The sequence below is a fragment of the Coturnix japonica genome, chromosome 9, assembly GCF_054131305.1.
Source record: "Coturnix japonica strain WE chromosome 9, WE-NBRP24, whole genome shotgun sequence".
Taxonomy (NCBI): domain Eukaryota; kingdom Metazoa; phylum Chordata; class Aves; order Galliformes; family Phasianidae; genus Coturnix; species Coturnix japonica.
Genome location: NC_140671.1, coordinates 10333174 through 10349429, shown reverse-complemented (window position 1 = coordinate 10349429; position 16256 = coordinate 10333174). Strand labels below are relative to the sequence as shown.

The 16256-nt window shown below is 50.7% G+C and overlaps 2 protein-coding genes across 5 annotated transcripts in view; one reads left to right on the top strand and one right to left on the bottom strand.

Moving 5' to 3' along the window:
- RNFT2 (ring finger protein, transmembrane 2) overlaps positions 1-6653 on the top strand; it is a 24888-nt gene extending 18235 nt beyond the window's left edge. For 2 of the 3 annotated variants that reach the window (XM_015878207.3, XM_015878208.3), the window contains exons 8-10: positions 1781-1846; positions 2483-2584; positions 3178-6653. In XM_015878207.3, the coding sequence (XP_015733693.1) occupies positions 1781-1846; positions 2483-2584; positions 3178-3312 (303 nt within the window). In that variant the 3' untranslated portion in view covers positions 3313-6653. Of the gene's footprint in view, positions 1-979; positions 1102-1780; positions 1847-2482; positions 2585-3177 lie in introns of all 3 variants that reach the window. The other variant, XR_014931980.1, reaches the window with a different exon arrangement.
- Positions 5208-16256, bottom strand: HRK (harakiri, BCL2 interacting protein). 2 transcript variants are annotated; one of them, XM_085509569.1, is made up of 2 exons: positions 15876-16256; positions 5208-9627 (listed from the first exon to the last, which is right to left on the bottom strand). In XM_085509569.1, exon 1 carries the CDS (start codon positions 16188-16190, stop codon positions 15924-15926), a length of 267 nt encoding a protein of 88 aa, XP_085365695.1. In that variant the 5' UTR covers positions 16191-16256; the 3' UTR covers positions 5208-9627; positions 15876-15923. The 2 variants fall into 2 exon arrangements, with proteins under 2 accessions (XP_085365695.1, XP_085365696.1); XM_085509570.1 differs by having other exon boundaries at positions 8875-9574.

The window sequence follows — 16256 nt, the reverse complement described above, 5'->3', positions numbered from 1 at the left end:
CAGGTTAGGAGTAGACCTGTGCCTATTGGAGACTATGGTTGGAAATGAGAGAGAAGAGCAGGAGTAGTGGGAGCACACTCCCAATGCAGGTCGTGTAATACTAGGTACACACATCCCATTTACTATCACAAGAACTTTAGATCTTATTCCTTGCCTGAGATGCTGAAAATATGCCCAAAGGAGTTCACATTAGCAAAGCCACAAACCACATTAGAAAAACCACAGAAGCCAATTTGGCACTCAGACCTTCTGTACGTCTGGCAAAAGGCCAGGGCTTGGCTGGGGCTGCGTCCCCTTTGCCCACACAGTGGGAGCTGTCTGGGTGCTCTGACCAGACCATGTCAATGGAAACCTCTGATTTTTGTTTGTAAATAAAGGCATTGAGCTCTTACAGTTCCCTGTCCTGAACAGAAGCACCAACTGAGGGTAGGAGTGATGCTAGAGGGAACAAATGACCATGTGGTATGACAATGTTTGCTTTGAATTCTGTCTCAGGCATGTACTCTTCAAACTAGCAATGCTACAGCTGCTCATCTATTGACCAAAGAGAGCCCTCGTTGGCTGTGAACCCGATTTGCAGTCCACCTGCTAGAAGGATGATGGGTGCAACATAGGCTTCAGTGCATGGGATGTGAAAGGGACTTGCAGGTCATGCATCTTTTGGGGGTACAGGAAACTGGAGGAAAAGTAAAGGAGGGGAAACAGGCTGATGTCAGAGCCAGAACAAAGGCATTCAAAGTCATGTTACAAGCAAAGCAACCTGAAAAGGCTGTGGGCTGTGGTGTGGGAGGGAGCTGATCCCCATCCTTGTTAGAGGAGAAAAAATGTGTAGCAGTCGGCAGCCTCAAGTGCTATGTGCTGACTGGAAGCATTACTGGAAGGACCCTGGGAGCTCTTTACATGCTGACTGGAAGCATTATTGGTGCTTTCATTTGATTCCACGTCTATTGCACGATGATCTCATTGGCATTCCCTGCAGTGAGCCCACTTAATCATGCTCAGAAGAAAGCCAAGCCCAGGCATTTTGGTGCCTCTGTGCTGCGAATCCGATGCCACTCTGCACCTTCTACATCCCTGCCCTCCGAGCTGCTCCTCACCCAGGTTAGAAATGCAAGGCTCCTGTTGTGACATCTGGCCTTTCTCCCGGCTAATGCAGAACTGTTCTCTGCCCAATTATTTCTTCTTATCTAGTTCATAGAGCCCTGCCAGCAGGTAGGGAAGATGGAAAATCAGATTAGGTTTTCCCTTTTAGTAGTAGTGCTGTGTCTTCACTTGCCAGTGTCTCCTCTCTTGCTGAGCCCTATATGTTTGTAGGGAGCTTATCATCCATCCTTTCTCCCACTGCTGTACTTCTTTGCCAAGCTGATAACATCTAAATCTTTCAGTCTCTCCTCAGAAATCATTTTCTGCAGCATTACTTTCTGTCCTTTTCTGAACTGTGGGTGCTGGGAACTGAATCCCTTCCTGGCGTTTAAGGTTTCTTAAGGAGAATGGAAGCAAGCCAGCATCAGTCCTGCTTCTCATTCCTCAGGCCTTCCTTCTCTTGGTGGTATTTAATCACTGCACCCCTCTCCAGCTGTGGCCCATTGCTGCGCTGTTGGTTTTCATTTAATGCATTTCCTGATCTCCATGAAACGTTTTCAGCACCATTGTTGCTTCAGATCTTTGCTCCCTCCAAGGATCCATTTGCAGAAACTCTGCTACACGTTTCCTGAGTCTCTCATGTCATGTATATGCCCATGTCCTGAAAAATACTTGCTACTAAATGTCTTTGTTGCAGTCTTTTGACATCTGTGGCCGTGTGGGAAGTGTCCGGAAAGCACTGAAGGTCCTTTGTACCCCACAGGTAAGAGATGGTGTGTTTCATTGGTGGAGCTTTCTTTCTGATGAGTGACAGGGTTGAAAATAGCTCAGTGTATCAGAACTGCAGAATCGAAATAGCGCGTTGTCCAGGGCTGGGTTAACCAGCATCCCTCATCCTCAACCTCAAAGGCTGGGAACCCTTTCTGATATCTGCCCTGGTCCTGTTTGTGACAGACAGTAGGAGAAGCAACATTTACCTTCCAGATCCCGAAAAGGAGAAGTGGGGCACTCCTGGGTGCTGCTGTTACCCTTCTTCTGTTGTCTGACTTGCCTCCCACCATCTAAACACCTCTGCAAATGATGCTGAATTAATCCTTTTAGCTCCCTGTTGAGCTCATTATATTTCATTATCATTACTCCACAAGTGGAAATGCTAAAAGCTGGAGTCGGCTCGAGGGGGAGACAAGGCAGAACACGGCATGCCAGACGGGCCAGGTTCTGCATGCTGCTTCCCAAACCTCTCTTTCCCACACACAGTGGGGTAGCATCCCTTTCTTTCCCATATCATGCATGAAATCTGAGTGTGAAAAGCAGTGCTTGTATTCTCCAGCACAAACCAGATTATCTTCAAACCTTTTGACAGTGGTGTTGTATTTTTTCCCCCCACTCTTCCTAACAGACCTACGGGGCCCGTGCCACCAGCCAGCAGTGCAGTGAGGCAGGGGACATCTGTGCCATCTGCCAAGCAGAGTTCAGGGAACCTTTGATCCTTATGTGCCAGGTAAGACCCCAAGCTTCTCACATTGCCTTCCACTGCTGGCATTTCCACAGCTAGGAAGAGGGCACAGCCAGCCTAGATAATTCTGACAGCTCTTGCCAGGCCCTATTGGATACAGGATATCCATTGTATATATATATATATATTGGATATGTGATATGCGTTGGATGTAGGATATCCTATTTGATATATTCCCTTCTGGGCAGCTAGTGATTCACGATAGCTGAGCCATATGAACTCCGCTCCGCAGGGTCTGATTACAGCTCTTGATATGGAAAAGATCAGCCCTGCAGTCCCAGGACTCCTCTCTGGCAGTCCAGACCTTGGATATGGAATGCAAGATGTTTTTATCTGGCCCTTGGAGAGATGGCAAGCCAATAAGCCCACTGAACTGCTGACAACTTAGCAAGAAATTGGGGCTGTGGAAGCTACTGATCAGGACTGGGAGCTGTGAGCAGAAAGGGCTGCTAGTTGGCTTCTCCCTCCACGTGAACCTAAATAGTTCACTGCTCCACAGCCGTGCTGTGGGTGCACACACGTAGGGATGAGCACAGACCTGCTGCCTGTGTAGTGACAGTGCCCTTTTGTCTCCACAGCACGTGTTTTGTGAAGAATGCCTCTGCCTCTGGTTTGACAGGGAGAAGACCTGTCCCCTTTGCCGTTCTGTCACAGTAGAAACCCTGCGTTGCTGGAAGGATGGCACCACCTCTGCTCATTTCCAGGTGTATTAAAGCCAACGCATATCACCCAACAGAATGACCTGCATGGAGAGAAGGAAGACCAGAACATCCTCTGATCCCATGCTGCTATTTAGTCACCTGCTTGTTCTCCCAGCACTCTCACTCCAACAACTGGTAGAACATCAATTGTTGGTAGCCAGAAAAGTCATCCTCCAAGGCAAGGGAGAAAGGGAGATGTGCTTCTGTTGTGGTGACCTGCACGGCCAAGAACTCCAAGAACTTTCCTTGCACTTACATGGTTAGAAACTGATTGGTGTGTCTCCTTTTTCCTGCCCTTCTAGGAGAGGTAAACATAGCACATAGCAGGAGGGTGCACCACCACTCCCCACTGCACGTGTGTGACCTGCTACAATGGAAAAAAGCCATCGTTCTCTGGCTGTAACTTCCTTGAGTTGTAACCTCATAGTGTTTCACAGTCGCTGTTACATGACTGTTGAGAACTCTTCCAAACCACTCTTTAGAGCCACGTTCCCAAAGACTCTTTTGGGGGTTGGAGTTGCGTCCCAGCGGCTGTTTCTGTGACTGACTGACAAACTGTGTGTGCTGTGTTGCCATCCTCCTGACACCTCCAGGAGCTCCGTGCTGGCGGAGCTGGAGCTGTTCCTTTCTTTCTTTGGGGATGCTTTTCCTTTTTAGTTTACATGAGGGGCTTTCTGATTTCCTGACAGATGGGGAGAGCCATGCGAGGCAAAGAAAGGATAAAGTCAGGTTTGGTTTGAATTTAAGGTGCTAGCCAGGCCAGCCTCAAACAAGTGAAGGTGCACCACGCTCCCACAGCACTGTGATAGAGCACTGCTCACTGCTTGGCATTCCAACCCACCTGGTCCAAAAGCACTGTGCAGCCCAGAGCCTGGGTAGCACTGTTGCTAGCAGAAGGGCTGGGGCACGGGATGCAGGGCATGGGATACACCTGCAGCAGAGCCTGGCTGCAGTGAGATTTACTGGCTGGAAGCTGGGATTGTACAGGAGCAGCTGCATTACTCCAAGAGCAAGCCTGGTTCATATCCAAGCTGGACTGCCCACCTGAGAGGTGCAGGTTCATTCTAGCAGCTCCGCTTCAGAAAAAGCTCTTTAAGGAGCTGCCCTGCGTTGTGAACAGAATTAGCACTCTTCATGTCTGAGGAAGAGGAGATTACTGCAGTTTCCATCTCTGCTGAGTGTGCTGCAGGAGCACTTGCATGCAAATGGAGCTGCTGCTGTTCTTTTGCCGGAGCTTTCTCCTTCATTGCACAACCTCTGCTTTGTGCTCTTTGCCCACAGAAGGTGTCTCATTAGGCTTTGTGGCATCTTCTGTGCTCATTGCTATGGAAATGGCTGTAAGGTTACAATCCCACTTGAGTGGATAATCAGGAAGAGCTGTACCTGGGGGACATGAGCCTCTGCGAGGGCACTGAGTGCCGCCTTCCCCTCCTGCTGCGAAACTCCACAGGGAGAAGAATTAAAGCAAACAGCAGCTAATGGTAACGGGATTAAGGCTCGACATGCTGTTGAAAATAATGGTTAAGTATGGCTGGAGGAGAAAGGAGAGGCAGAGCGTGAGCAGGGATACAGCCCACATCTGCTTTGAGAGATACAGGGAGGAGGAACAGCTGTACTTTTTGTAACAACGCACTTTGATTCATATCAGTGGACGACATGAAAGTGGAAAACCAAGGCAAGCTGTCCAGTGGCTATCTCCAATGGGAACAGACTGTCTGGGATGGGGAGCTCTGGAGGGAAGCAAGCAAAGCTCTCAGTGCAACAGCCCAGTGTATGCCTGCAAAATGGGAACCACGGACCATAGGGATGGGATGATGCCTGTTCTAATGACAGCTCATGGATTCTCTCAAACTTTAGAGCAGAAATAAAAACCAGAGCCTTTTTTTTTTTTTGCCACTGAACAGTAGTTTTTCTTCTTTTTTTTTTTTTTAATAAAGTCATTATAAATATGTACAAAGAGTCTCAGCATATGAAATTCCTTTTACAAAAGAGAGAAGCCGCATCCAACTACAAACAGGAGACTTTGTGAATCTGTATCAACAGCAAACGTACCCTTTGCTCTTGCTTTTCTGAGGGTGGAAACTTGCACAGTGCCTCTGCAAGAGCTTACATCTGAGTCGTGCTAAACCAGACCTGTGCGAGGAACTGTGTACTCAGTGCATCTCATTTATTTTGCTGTGTTAGAAATGAGTCCAGGAGCAGAACAGACACTCGTCCCAAGGATAGAAGCTAAAAGGGAGATTTCTTTTGCTAAACTGGAATGATTGGAAAGGCCACGCCATGAACGTCCCCAGACACAGCGCCCAGTGCAGTTGAGTGGCAGCTGTAGCTACTAATGGGAGGAGACCAACAGTTCCAGGCCCAGACGGCATCAGTGTCTGTCGAGCTCCAAAGTCACATTCTGTAAACATTGAAAACTTTGGGAAATTGAAGTACTGAAAGAAGAGCCACGTTTGGGAGTGTGACGGCTTTTGGAGCCGTAGGTAGTTCGCTATATATAACTCAGCCTTCTGTTGAGATTGGGACAGCTGTCTTAAAACAATGTGTAAGAAAATTAAAGATACATACGATGGGAGCCGTGTTATGCTGTCTGACCATAGCAGTGATACAGCGTACAGAAGGGAACGATCTCCTTTGGGCTCCAAGGCAGGATGCTGCACGAGGGCAGAGCACCCTCTGTGCTAACATGGCAGGGACAGGCCTGGCTGCTCAGTGCCTGCGGACGCAGCAACCAGCTGACAGCAGATGTTTCCAATCACTTTCAGCAGAAAGAGTGCTGTTCCTGCTTCTGCGGCGCAGTTAAGCCTCATATAATTTTAGCACGATATGGAAACAAAACGACTTCGCAGATCAGATTAAGCTGATTTAACAAGTGTTTCTGATTTAAGAAAATTGCTTGAGTAATGGGCTTAGCTAAATTGGGATAATTTCTGCATGCCAACATGCACTGAAACAGAGGCAGGATGGGTTTCTCGCTCCCCGTGGCTGTTAGCTCACTGATGGCTGATCTGCTCTGCATTGCTATGGAGCGGTATTTGTCCCAGGCACGAGGCAGCAGGCACTGCCGTCCTGCACCATGCCAGAGGTTGAACTCCCATTCCCTATTTCCTTACCTACCTACAGTAATTATCAGAAGGAATCTGGATGAGCTCAATTCTGTCCTGGGTGTAACACAGCCGTCTGCAAGCAGAATTCATTCGGCCAAGTGACTTTACCAGGCGGGGAGGGCAGCTGACGAGCAGTGTGCGCTGCACCGCTGTTTTAACTTGAACTATGAAATCCTGCTTTGTGACGGGAGCTGCCTCGGTGGAGTGCAGCTTTAAAAATTAATAAAGACTTTTCTCACAGCCACATTATGCGGCGTTCTATATAGACTATGATCTCATAACCTCCTCCTCCTCTGGCTTCGCACGTGCCGGCTGCTGAAACCCAAGCTGAGGGCTTTTTTTTTGTTGTTCATTTAGAGAGCACAACCCAGTACTCGTGGAGGCACAACTGCAGAGCTAATCAAAATCAATGACTTCTTGGCTGCTGTAAGAAATAAAAAGACAAAGAGAGGAGAGGAGTGAGTGGGAGAGAGAGAGGAACTGTGCTGGTTTCCTTCCCATCAGTAGCAGCTCACGCAGCCGCTGCGATGCGGCACGAAGGGCACTAGGGGAGCATACAGCGTGCTTTCTTGTCCAGTATAAACATCAACCAGGTTGAGAGCAGATATTTTTAAAAGGATAAAAACACCCCTTTTTAAAAAACGGAGGCATTCCAGGATAGCAATTATAGCAGAAAACGTAAGGCTTTGACAAATAGATACCCTCCAGTAAGTAATGCGGTTTCTGTACAGTGAGTGCTGGCTATAAAGTGCTGGGAGGCTGTTCTCTGGCAAAGCTTGCTTGACCAGCAACTAATAGATCCAAGTCTCCAAAAGTTAACCCTTGGCTCGCCCTGAACGCCCCATTCAGAACTACAAAAGTGAAGTCAATTGGGATAAAAACAGGACCGGATTCCATTCCTGCTCTCGCATACACTTGGGAAGCACCACGGGTTTGGCTGCTGTCCCGTGAGGGTAACAACAGGCATCGCATCCTCAGCCATTGGGGCTGAGTGCTGGGAACAACCAGGGAAGAGATCCCCTGGGAAATCCACTTTGTTTCTATTGGTTTGCTTGTGGTTTGGTTTGTTTGCTCTGCAGAAAAGCCCGTCCGTGGTGAGTTGGTACTGAGGAACACGAGGCAGTCCCTGTTTGGTGAGGCTTCCCCAAAGTGTACGGCAGTACATTTACCATAGTAATGCTACGGTAAGAACAGAACTATCTCCTTCCTTTGCTGTGCTGTAATGTTTCAGGGGAATTGCCACCTGGGAGGAATGCTACACGTCTCCAGGCTGCAGGCCTGGAAAGCCAGCAAGGCAGAGAAACCAACGCGGTGCAAACTGTTTGCACGGGAGAGAGAAGGGAAAAGGTAATAATGCATATTCCGGGTCAGAAGTTTATTATAAACATTCAGATCTCAGGAGCTAGTAAGAACTGTTTAGGGTGAGGGATGTGGGAGAGCCCTCTCTCTTGCACTGAGATGTGTAGCCAGCTCCCCTGGCTTTTTTTGCAGGAAACTGTATTTTTTTAGGCTGTACCTAATTCAGCAGTCACTAATCCTTGCAGCACTGCTGAAATCAGCTGGGGCTCCTCCTTTTGCTAGAAGAATTCTTACTTAGATCAGTAGGTGACTGAGCCAGGCAGGGATGCAGGACACATCGGGCCACAAGTGGCAGAACAGTGTTTGATTGGTGACTCATCCCTGCGGCTCTGAGGCCGTCCACACTCTATCCACAGACAAAATACACGTAGCTACATGATCCCTCCCACCACTGCACATGATAGAAAGTAGGGCAAGGTTACGCATCAGGAACAATCTATGTTTTCAGCATAGCCCTTCTGCTGTTTGGGAACTGACTTGGATCAACGCTCCCCATGAATTCGTCTGCAGGTGCCCAAAACACATCGGTGAATATTTGATAAAGAGACAATTTACCTTTTGGATCACTTAGAAACATTTCTCCTGCAGTAGTGACAATCAGGAAGTTTAAGTGGGACAGAGCAGTTTGCTCCTCGATGGGATGCAGGTTAGGAAGTGTCGTTAAAAAACAAGGAACTTCCTTTAGAAACTGAATGCTTCACATCCCTGCATGCCTTTGGAAGTTCCCCCTGCCACGCAGAGGTCAGTTTTGTGCTGCAAATGTCTGGAGCTGGGAAAAATGTTTCTAAAATGATGTGCGTAAGAATTAGAGTCAACAAGTCTCTTGCTGAGCCTAGATGGAACTCTTTGCCCTGGATCACAGGAGGCGATACTATTTACACCCCCATCCAGGGGGGTCTGCAGTAGCAGACTTTGATGCGGACACAGCTGTGACGGGAGCTGGTGTGTCCCTGCCACCTCAGTGAACGCTGCTTCCCAAGCTCAGAACCGTGCAAAGAAAAAGAGCTGCCCCAAAGAAAATGAGTTGTATAAAGTTCTGAGCTGGATGGTTTGTTCTGTCTGAAGTTTATGCAGAGGCTGAAGAAAAGAAAAATAAAATAGCACCTTCTCAACAAGTAGTAATTTTTTTTTTGCTCTTTTGTGTATAAATATCAATAACCAAAATAGATTTCTCCTTGTCCCATGTTTCAGAACATCCTCTTGGGGAAACTGTAGCACCACAGAGAGGCAATCTAGCCCCGGACAAATAGTAAATGTAGCACCAGAGAAACAAAAACCATAAGAAAAGCTTATCTCACCTGGTGCTATAGCGCTTAATATATACACACACAAACTGTCTGCTGTCCGAGCTGCTAAGCACCTCTTCCCCCACCACCACGGTTACAACATGCCCACATTGCAGCAGGTATTATTTAACTCCAGATGTGTATCTATTTTCTCTTGCTTGCTGCATTGAAAGGGACATGGATGCCACCATAGACAAGGTGCAGAGGAGACAGCGCTAGCATTACAGCAGGGACATCACTAATCTTTTGACTCAGACTGCAGGAGCACAAATGCTCATACCACCATCATCTACAAGGAATGTTGCTTACGTTCTCAACAAGGCATGCACGTTTTAACGTATGCATACAGGAGGGTTTACATTCTTCTATATATAAGCATGTATGTGTCTCTGTTTTGCGGCTGGGCCCTTGAACAGCTCCTTCGGTGCAAATCCTTCTTCACGTTGCCCAAAGCACTTCCAACATCTTCCACTTCTTTCTTTATCTCCACTCTTCACAGCTGCTGCTCAGGCTCTGGATTCCCTGTAGGAAGAGGGGAAACAATTTTCTCCAAGGGCACAGGGTTTTTCTCCAGCCTAAGAAAGCAAAAGAATTGTGTTTGGTTTTAATTATATTGATGCATTGCTTACAATAAAAGCTCCTTTAAAATTTATGCTTGAACCCTCCTGCTAAATTTACCGACTGGAAGAGGTATATAATTTATGGGGAAGATGGTTTTGTGGTTCAACACAAGAGGTGATTCTGTTATCCCTGCGCTGTGCGGGGCTCGAGCTGCGCTCCCACTTTGTGAGGCTTCCTTTGGATGCTCCATCTTCTCTTCCATTGTGCTAACAACACTGAGAGCTTTTAGGGAAGCCGTTCATTTTGCCACAGGTTGGCAGTGGGGTGCACTGCGCATCACCAGAGACCGGCAGAACTCACTCCTGGTTCTGCCACTGATTAGATTTGAGGCCTCGGGCAAACCACCTCCTTCAGCTGCTGCTGGAAAATGAGGGCAGTAATAACTTATTTGCCTCACAGGTGGGCTGCAAGCCTTAATTAATAAAGTGCTCAGAGAAAGGCACCCATCTAAGTGCAAATTAGCAGGAGAGGTGCCCAAGGGGCATCTGCTCTGACATTGCCATTTCCCGCACCGATACCCAGGTCTGTCGGTGCCAGCCTTCGCTGGGGCACATCCCAACATTCAGGCTGCAGATCCCACAGCAAGGAACAATCTTACAGCAACCTCAGCGGAGAAATCTCGGCTGGCCTTCAGGATGAGGTGATTTCACCCGGGCGGGAGGAGGGAGGGGGAGCAGCTGACTCTGCAACTGCATCAGCTATGAAGTCAGAGTGTAATTAGGACTGCAAACAGCTTTGGGGAGCATTCGGATCGCATTACTCCGGTGTAAACCCAGACTTGCTTCCCTGCCTCCTGTGGTTCTGCTCTGCTTGTGCTGCTGCCAAGGTTACGACGGTCCAGCAGCACTGCCTCTGCCATTACCTGAGGTGGGCAGGAGGGTGGAAGGCACTGCCTACAGCCCTGGTCAGCCCCGTGCCACTGCTGCCTGCCTGCTCCATCCCACCTGCTGCCGGCTGCCCAGTCACTGTGTGCACAGGATGCAGCCGGCAGCAGCCTCCCCTCCTCTGTTTATGTTTTCGAGGAATCCAAAGCAGCAGTGCAAATAGCTCGAAGGACTGATGCCAGAATGAATCACTGAGACGTGAAGCACATTTTCACTCGTCCTGCTGCGATCAGTGCTACCAGCGAGCCGCACTGTTCCAACAGCTTCCCTATCTGCATGTACACAGACCTGCACACACACACACCTGAAGTGCCCCGCCACATGCAGCCCAATGCAACGTCCCAAGGAGGGGCTTCCCAGCTCCTACACTTCTCACACACATCGACTTTATAGAGAAGCCTTTAAAACACACCAGGTCCACCAATAGGACAGCACGGCTGTAGGGTCCTGAGCCCTCTAGTTGCAAGCCAGCAACGTCAGTGCTTACACACACTGAGGTATTTACTCGAGTTACCTTTGAGTAAAGACTTCAGCATTTCATTCAACAGTTTCTCCCAAGCAAAACCACCCAGCCTGCATTTATTGTTTCTCCTGGAGCAGCACTCCCAAACACCAGCCCTGATCTCTTGCCCTGCTCTGCCCTACTCAGCCCACTACAGATCCTCCGCGGTGTCATTATGTTTTACAGACTGCCTCTCTGTGTCACTTAACATACAGAAAATCTTTAAAAACCCGTAAAAGTTGATAAATCCTGCAACATTCTGAACTGCGGGTGATAAATCCGCTGTGGGGCAGGCAGGGAGCTCAGCTCCATGTTCACGTGTCTCACTTCAGTGTTTGAGAGATTAAATGGCTCTTTGGTTTTGCCTCAGCCTCATGCGGAAAGGTGAATTTCACAGAAAGAATAAAAGAGAGCCCCAGAATCCTGGCCTTCAGCCCGTCCTCCTATAAAACAACTTTGAATACCCTGGGCTGTGTGAAAGCCATTTCTGGGTGCACGCTGGCTGCAGTGCCAGTATCTGACTCATTAATGGAATATACTTTGGAGCCAAATTCTGATCTCACTTACAGCACTGTAAATCCAGGGCAACCCGTTTGACTTCGGTGGAGTTACTCCAAATTTCCCACAATAGGCGCTCAGCGGATGGATCAGATTTGGTACTTTGGGTCTGAAAAAGGCTCAGTAAAGCCAAACTGCATCCTGCCTGCAATAGTGGGGTGGATGGTAAGTTGACAGGAGCGCCAGCGTAGTCGCTGTGTAGCGCTGATCCTATAACGTCAAAATATTCAGGTGGGATTCTTCACTATGACCAACTTCTTTTTTCACTAAATAGGAAGAATTTACATTGCCTTCCTTTAAGCCAAATACATCCAGTGAAAACATGGACTGAAAATGTGATAAAGTAAAAAAAATCCTTTTGCTTTGAACTTTGTCATGAGAGCCAATGCTCCCTTTGGTGCTGTATCCCTCCCTTCTTGGGCACATGGAGTGAAGTAGGACCCACTCATAACACTCATTTCATGTGTTAAGCAGTCAGGCTGTTAGACAACAGATCACACAGGCTGATATTTGCAAAACCATCTCATCCAGCCCTGGTACATCCCATTGCTTTCATAGATCCGGACATCTACACTTCCCCATCACTTTGAACTCTCCAGCCTTAAATCCAGCAGTTTTCTCACAGATGCTGCTAAGATGTCATTCACCTGGAGAAAAGAAAGCTGAGCAGGACAGGCATGAGCTGACCCTGCTCTGATCTCAGCACTTCTTCAGCTCTTCTTTATTGGGGAGCACCACACAGGCCATGGTTGAGTAGCACCTTTGTAAAGCCCTGGATAAAGCTGAGCCCGTGCCCCAGCAGCAGTTGGCAGAAGGAGCTCTGCTCACAGCTAACACAGCAGCGTGTAACTTCTTGATCTAAATGGGTTACAACTCAACTGGCACAAGTTCCACTCTTAATAAACAAAATAACTGTTAATAATACATTTAAAGAAGAAACGATATCTGAGGGCTCAGGAAGCTTAAGGTAGGAACAAAACCAGGCACTCCTGCTTCCTCCCTCACGCAGCAGAAGGTTAATGAGAAAACAAGGGCTAGGCAAGAGCCCTGTCAAATTCCCAAGCAGCCGCATCCATGTACACTCACACTTCATTAGCATCTCTGTGGGAGACAGAAGGGTACCTTTCCAGGCAAAAAAAAAAAAGACCTATTAGGAGGGGGCTGGAGGAGTAAGATGGAAAAAGAGTGGATCTACAAGAGAGGAAATGGGAAGGATGATGTGTATGGGAGAGCTCACTGTAGGAAGAGAAGGGCACAGGAGCTCAGACCTCCCCAGACAGGACCAGCCCACCTGGGCACCGCCTGCCTGAGGAAAGACACATTTGTGAATAGCTGCTTGTTTCTCACAGCTCTGCTGCCTGTCCATCATAGAAGTTAATGCTGAAGGTTCCCTTGCACACAGTGGGGCTGGCGGGGTCGGTGCGTGGGGTGCTGCCCTCGACAAGAGCAGGCTCCTGCCCTCCAGGAGGGGATGAGAGCACAGCCCCTGTGCCACAGCCCTGCGGATGTCTGTCCTGCAGAGCTGCTGAGCCCCTCAGCCCACCCGTGTCAGCAGCGCTGCCTCTGGGCCTTTGTCTTCCCTGCACTCCTGCACTGCTCTGTGTGACATCTCCAGAAATCTTATCAACCCCATTTTAACACAGATAATTAACTGCATTGAGACTTTGGACAGAGTGGCTCTGCGTGAACCTAGCAGCAAACAGCGGGGGGAACTGCTGGCAGCACGGTGGGCACAGCACCAGGCTGCTGGAGCTGGCAGGGACGAGCAGGGTTCGATTTTAATACACTGCCACTTCTGAACTAATAGAGCGAAATACAAGTGACACTGTATGCCAAACTGGCACTGACAACTACACTTCATGCCCTGGCTGGATATTTCAAGGTGATGTCAGATTATAGATTATCAAACTGCCATTTACAAAGCCTTCATCTCCACATCCCAAACACGGTCTACAGAGACAAAACGTCGGTCACATGCAGCGGGCCCCATCCTCCCTCGTCTGCCATCACCTGCGGCTGGGAGCAGAAGTTCCCTGGCACAGGGAGCTGTGTCCTGAGCTGCATGGTCACATCCAGCCCTAAGGGACAACACCAAACAAGTTGCTCTCATCTTATGAGCTGTTCTATGCATGGCCAAGAGCACCAGTGCTCAGAGCCCGAGCTTCCCATCTTGTTAGAGAATTAAGTTACCGGCACTTGGGAGCGTCTCTGAGGACAGAAGGAAATCTGTGATGTCCACATCTAGCCCAACCATGCTCTGCTACCGCTCGGCTCTGAGACACTGCAGGCAATCAGCTGATCTCATCGTGTGAGCAAAGTGCTACTCCAGAAGAAGAACAAACAAATTAATGGCAGGAATAGCACAGGAACTGAGATGTGGAGCACACATTTATCACTCTGGAGTTGCACTGCAGCTCAGCCACACGCTGCTGGCTGTCGGACAAGGCTGCACCACGCAAAGGGCCACACAGACACTTTCCAGCCTCTCACTGCCCCACACCTGGCTGCTCTGTCCTCCTTGAGCACGCTGTGCTGACAATAATGCTTTGCTTTTCTGCTGCGTCTTCCTCAAAGCCACACTAAGCACCTGGGTTCTGCTGGCGTGCACACAGCTGGGGGGGGGGGTGAGGGCTGTGCGGGGCCAACAACACAAGAGATCAGGAAAAGAATCCACACAGCCAAAGGCATGTAAACCTGACATCCAGCAGCCTCAGGCTCCTTCCCACCCACCCTGCTCCCGATTGGGCACTGGGAATTCCCTGAGCTCTAAGAGAGCAGCACACTTGGGATTCCACATAAGGGAGAGCGCTGCACTTCCCCGCGGATTCCAACTTTTCTTGAGCGCAAACAGGCACAGGCACATCACACAGCTGCCTTCACCTCCAGCTGCTGCAACCAGGCAAAGCGAAGGGAGGGGAGGCAGCGCCCAAGCACAGCCCCACACACTGACAGCGCTGCCCAGGGCACTATCCTGGAGCCTCACCCCCTGCGCTGATGGTCCCATACAGATGGAAGCTCTGATTCGCTCAAACAAAACGCCAGTTTTGTTGCCACAGAGATCATTGCACGAAACCCAGCTGAGCCACGGGCACAGAGTGGTGGGCAGCAGTGAGCCCACGCCGTGCTGCACACACAGCCCTGCTGCACACACAGCCCTGCTGCACACACAGCCCTGCTACACACACAGCCCTGCTACACACACAGCCCTGCTGCACACACAGCCCTGCTGCACACACAGCCCTGCTGCAGCCCCTCGTGAGACAAGCACACTTTTACTCACACTGCACGTCTGTGTTTAATCATACCCATGTGCCCAATGACCGTGTCCCCCAGTGCCACATCTCCACCTTCCTGGAACACCCCCAGGGATGGTGAGTGACCCCAGCACTCCCTGTGCTGCTGTGCCACTGCATCTCTGCTCTTTGGGAGAAGAAATATTCCCTAATGCCCAACCTGAACACATTTGTAATGTAAAGCACCTGAAAAAGGATTCACTGCTCCTCTGGCTGTGGGGAGAGGTCTCAGTCCCAAAGCAGAGCAACACAGATACCTGAGCAGACCCCACGAGGCCCTGCACTGCAAGGTGCTTGGTGCATGTCCCCGCTGTCTGTGCACCAAACACCCTGCTCCTGCACTCTGCTCCACACTGGGACCCAGTGCTGCTGGGGTGGAGGCACAGGGCTGTCCCAGCCAGTTCAGGGATCACTGTGGCAGCAGTAGGGTTATGGCAGCAGTAGGGTTATGGCAGCAGTAGGGTTATGGCAGCAGCTGCTCCCCGCTGCCCTGTTGCTGGTCTGTGCAGTGCTGGGGAGGCTACGGGAATATTCACTATCAGCATTTTTTTCTCCGGTGTGGGATCCCCGAATGACCCAATGCACAGAGCCGGGCACAGCCAGCCTGAGATCAGTGCTGCGCCTCCGGAAGGTCCACAGCACCCGGGGACCTGGCCGAGGGGTGTCCTATGGCACCGGCTGCTGCGGGACGTGGGGGAGAGCGGTGGGTCCTGCGCCGCTGGAACTATAGGGCTGGAGCGGAGCGGGGCGGGGGGGGAAACAGGAGCGGGAAAGTTAGGGGAGGGATAAAGGGGGAATTAAGGAAGGGGCAAAGGGAGAACCGGGGCAGGGGGAACCGGGGAAGACAGGACGGGAGCTGGGAGCCGTCCCTGCCTCCCCGCAGGGCACCGGGCGCTCCGGGTACCGCGGACAGCGCGATCCGACGCCCCTCCCCGCCCGCCCAGCCCGTCCCGCGCGGTGCCGACCTGTTGCGCGTCCCGCCTGCTCCCCGCTCCGGCCAGCGCCCGTCTCGCCTAGAGGCTCCTCCTGCGGATCAGCCAGGCCAGCGCGACCGCGGGCGTGAGGGCGCACAGCAGGCACACGGCGGCGGCCAGGCGGCGGCCGGCCCAGCTCGGGCCCCGGCCCCGCGCCTTGCCCCGCGCCGCTCGCTGCTCCAGCTCATCGGCCACGCGGCGCAGGCGGGCGGCCACCAGGCGGGCGGCGGCCGAGGGCCGGGCGGCACGGCCGGGGCTGCAGGGGCAGGGAGCGGGGGGGCCGCCGCGCAGCGCGCACGGGCACATGGCTCAGCCGCCGCTCGCCGCCGAGTGCTGCGGCGTGTGCGGGAGGGAGGGACGGACGGACGGAGG

Bases quoted from the DNA above. Each gene is read 5' to 3' on its own strand.
- HRK (XM_085509569.1), bottom strand. From the start codon at position 16,190: ATGTGCCCGTGCGCGCTGCGCGGCGGCCCCCCCGCTCCCTGCCCCTGC.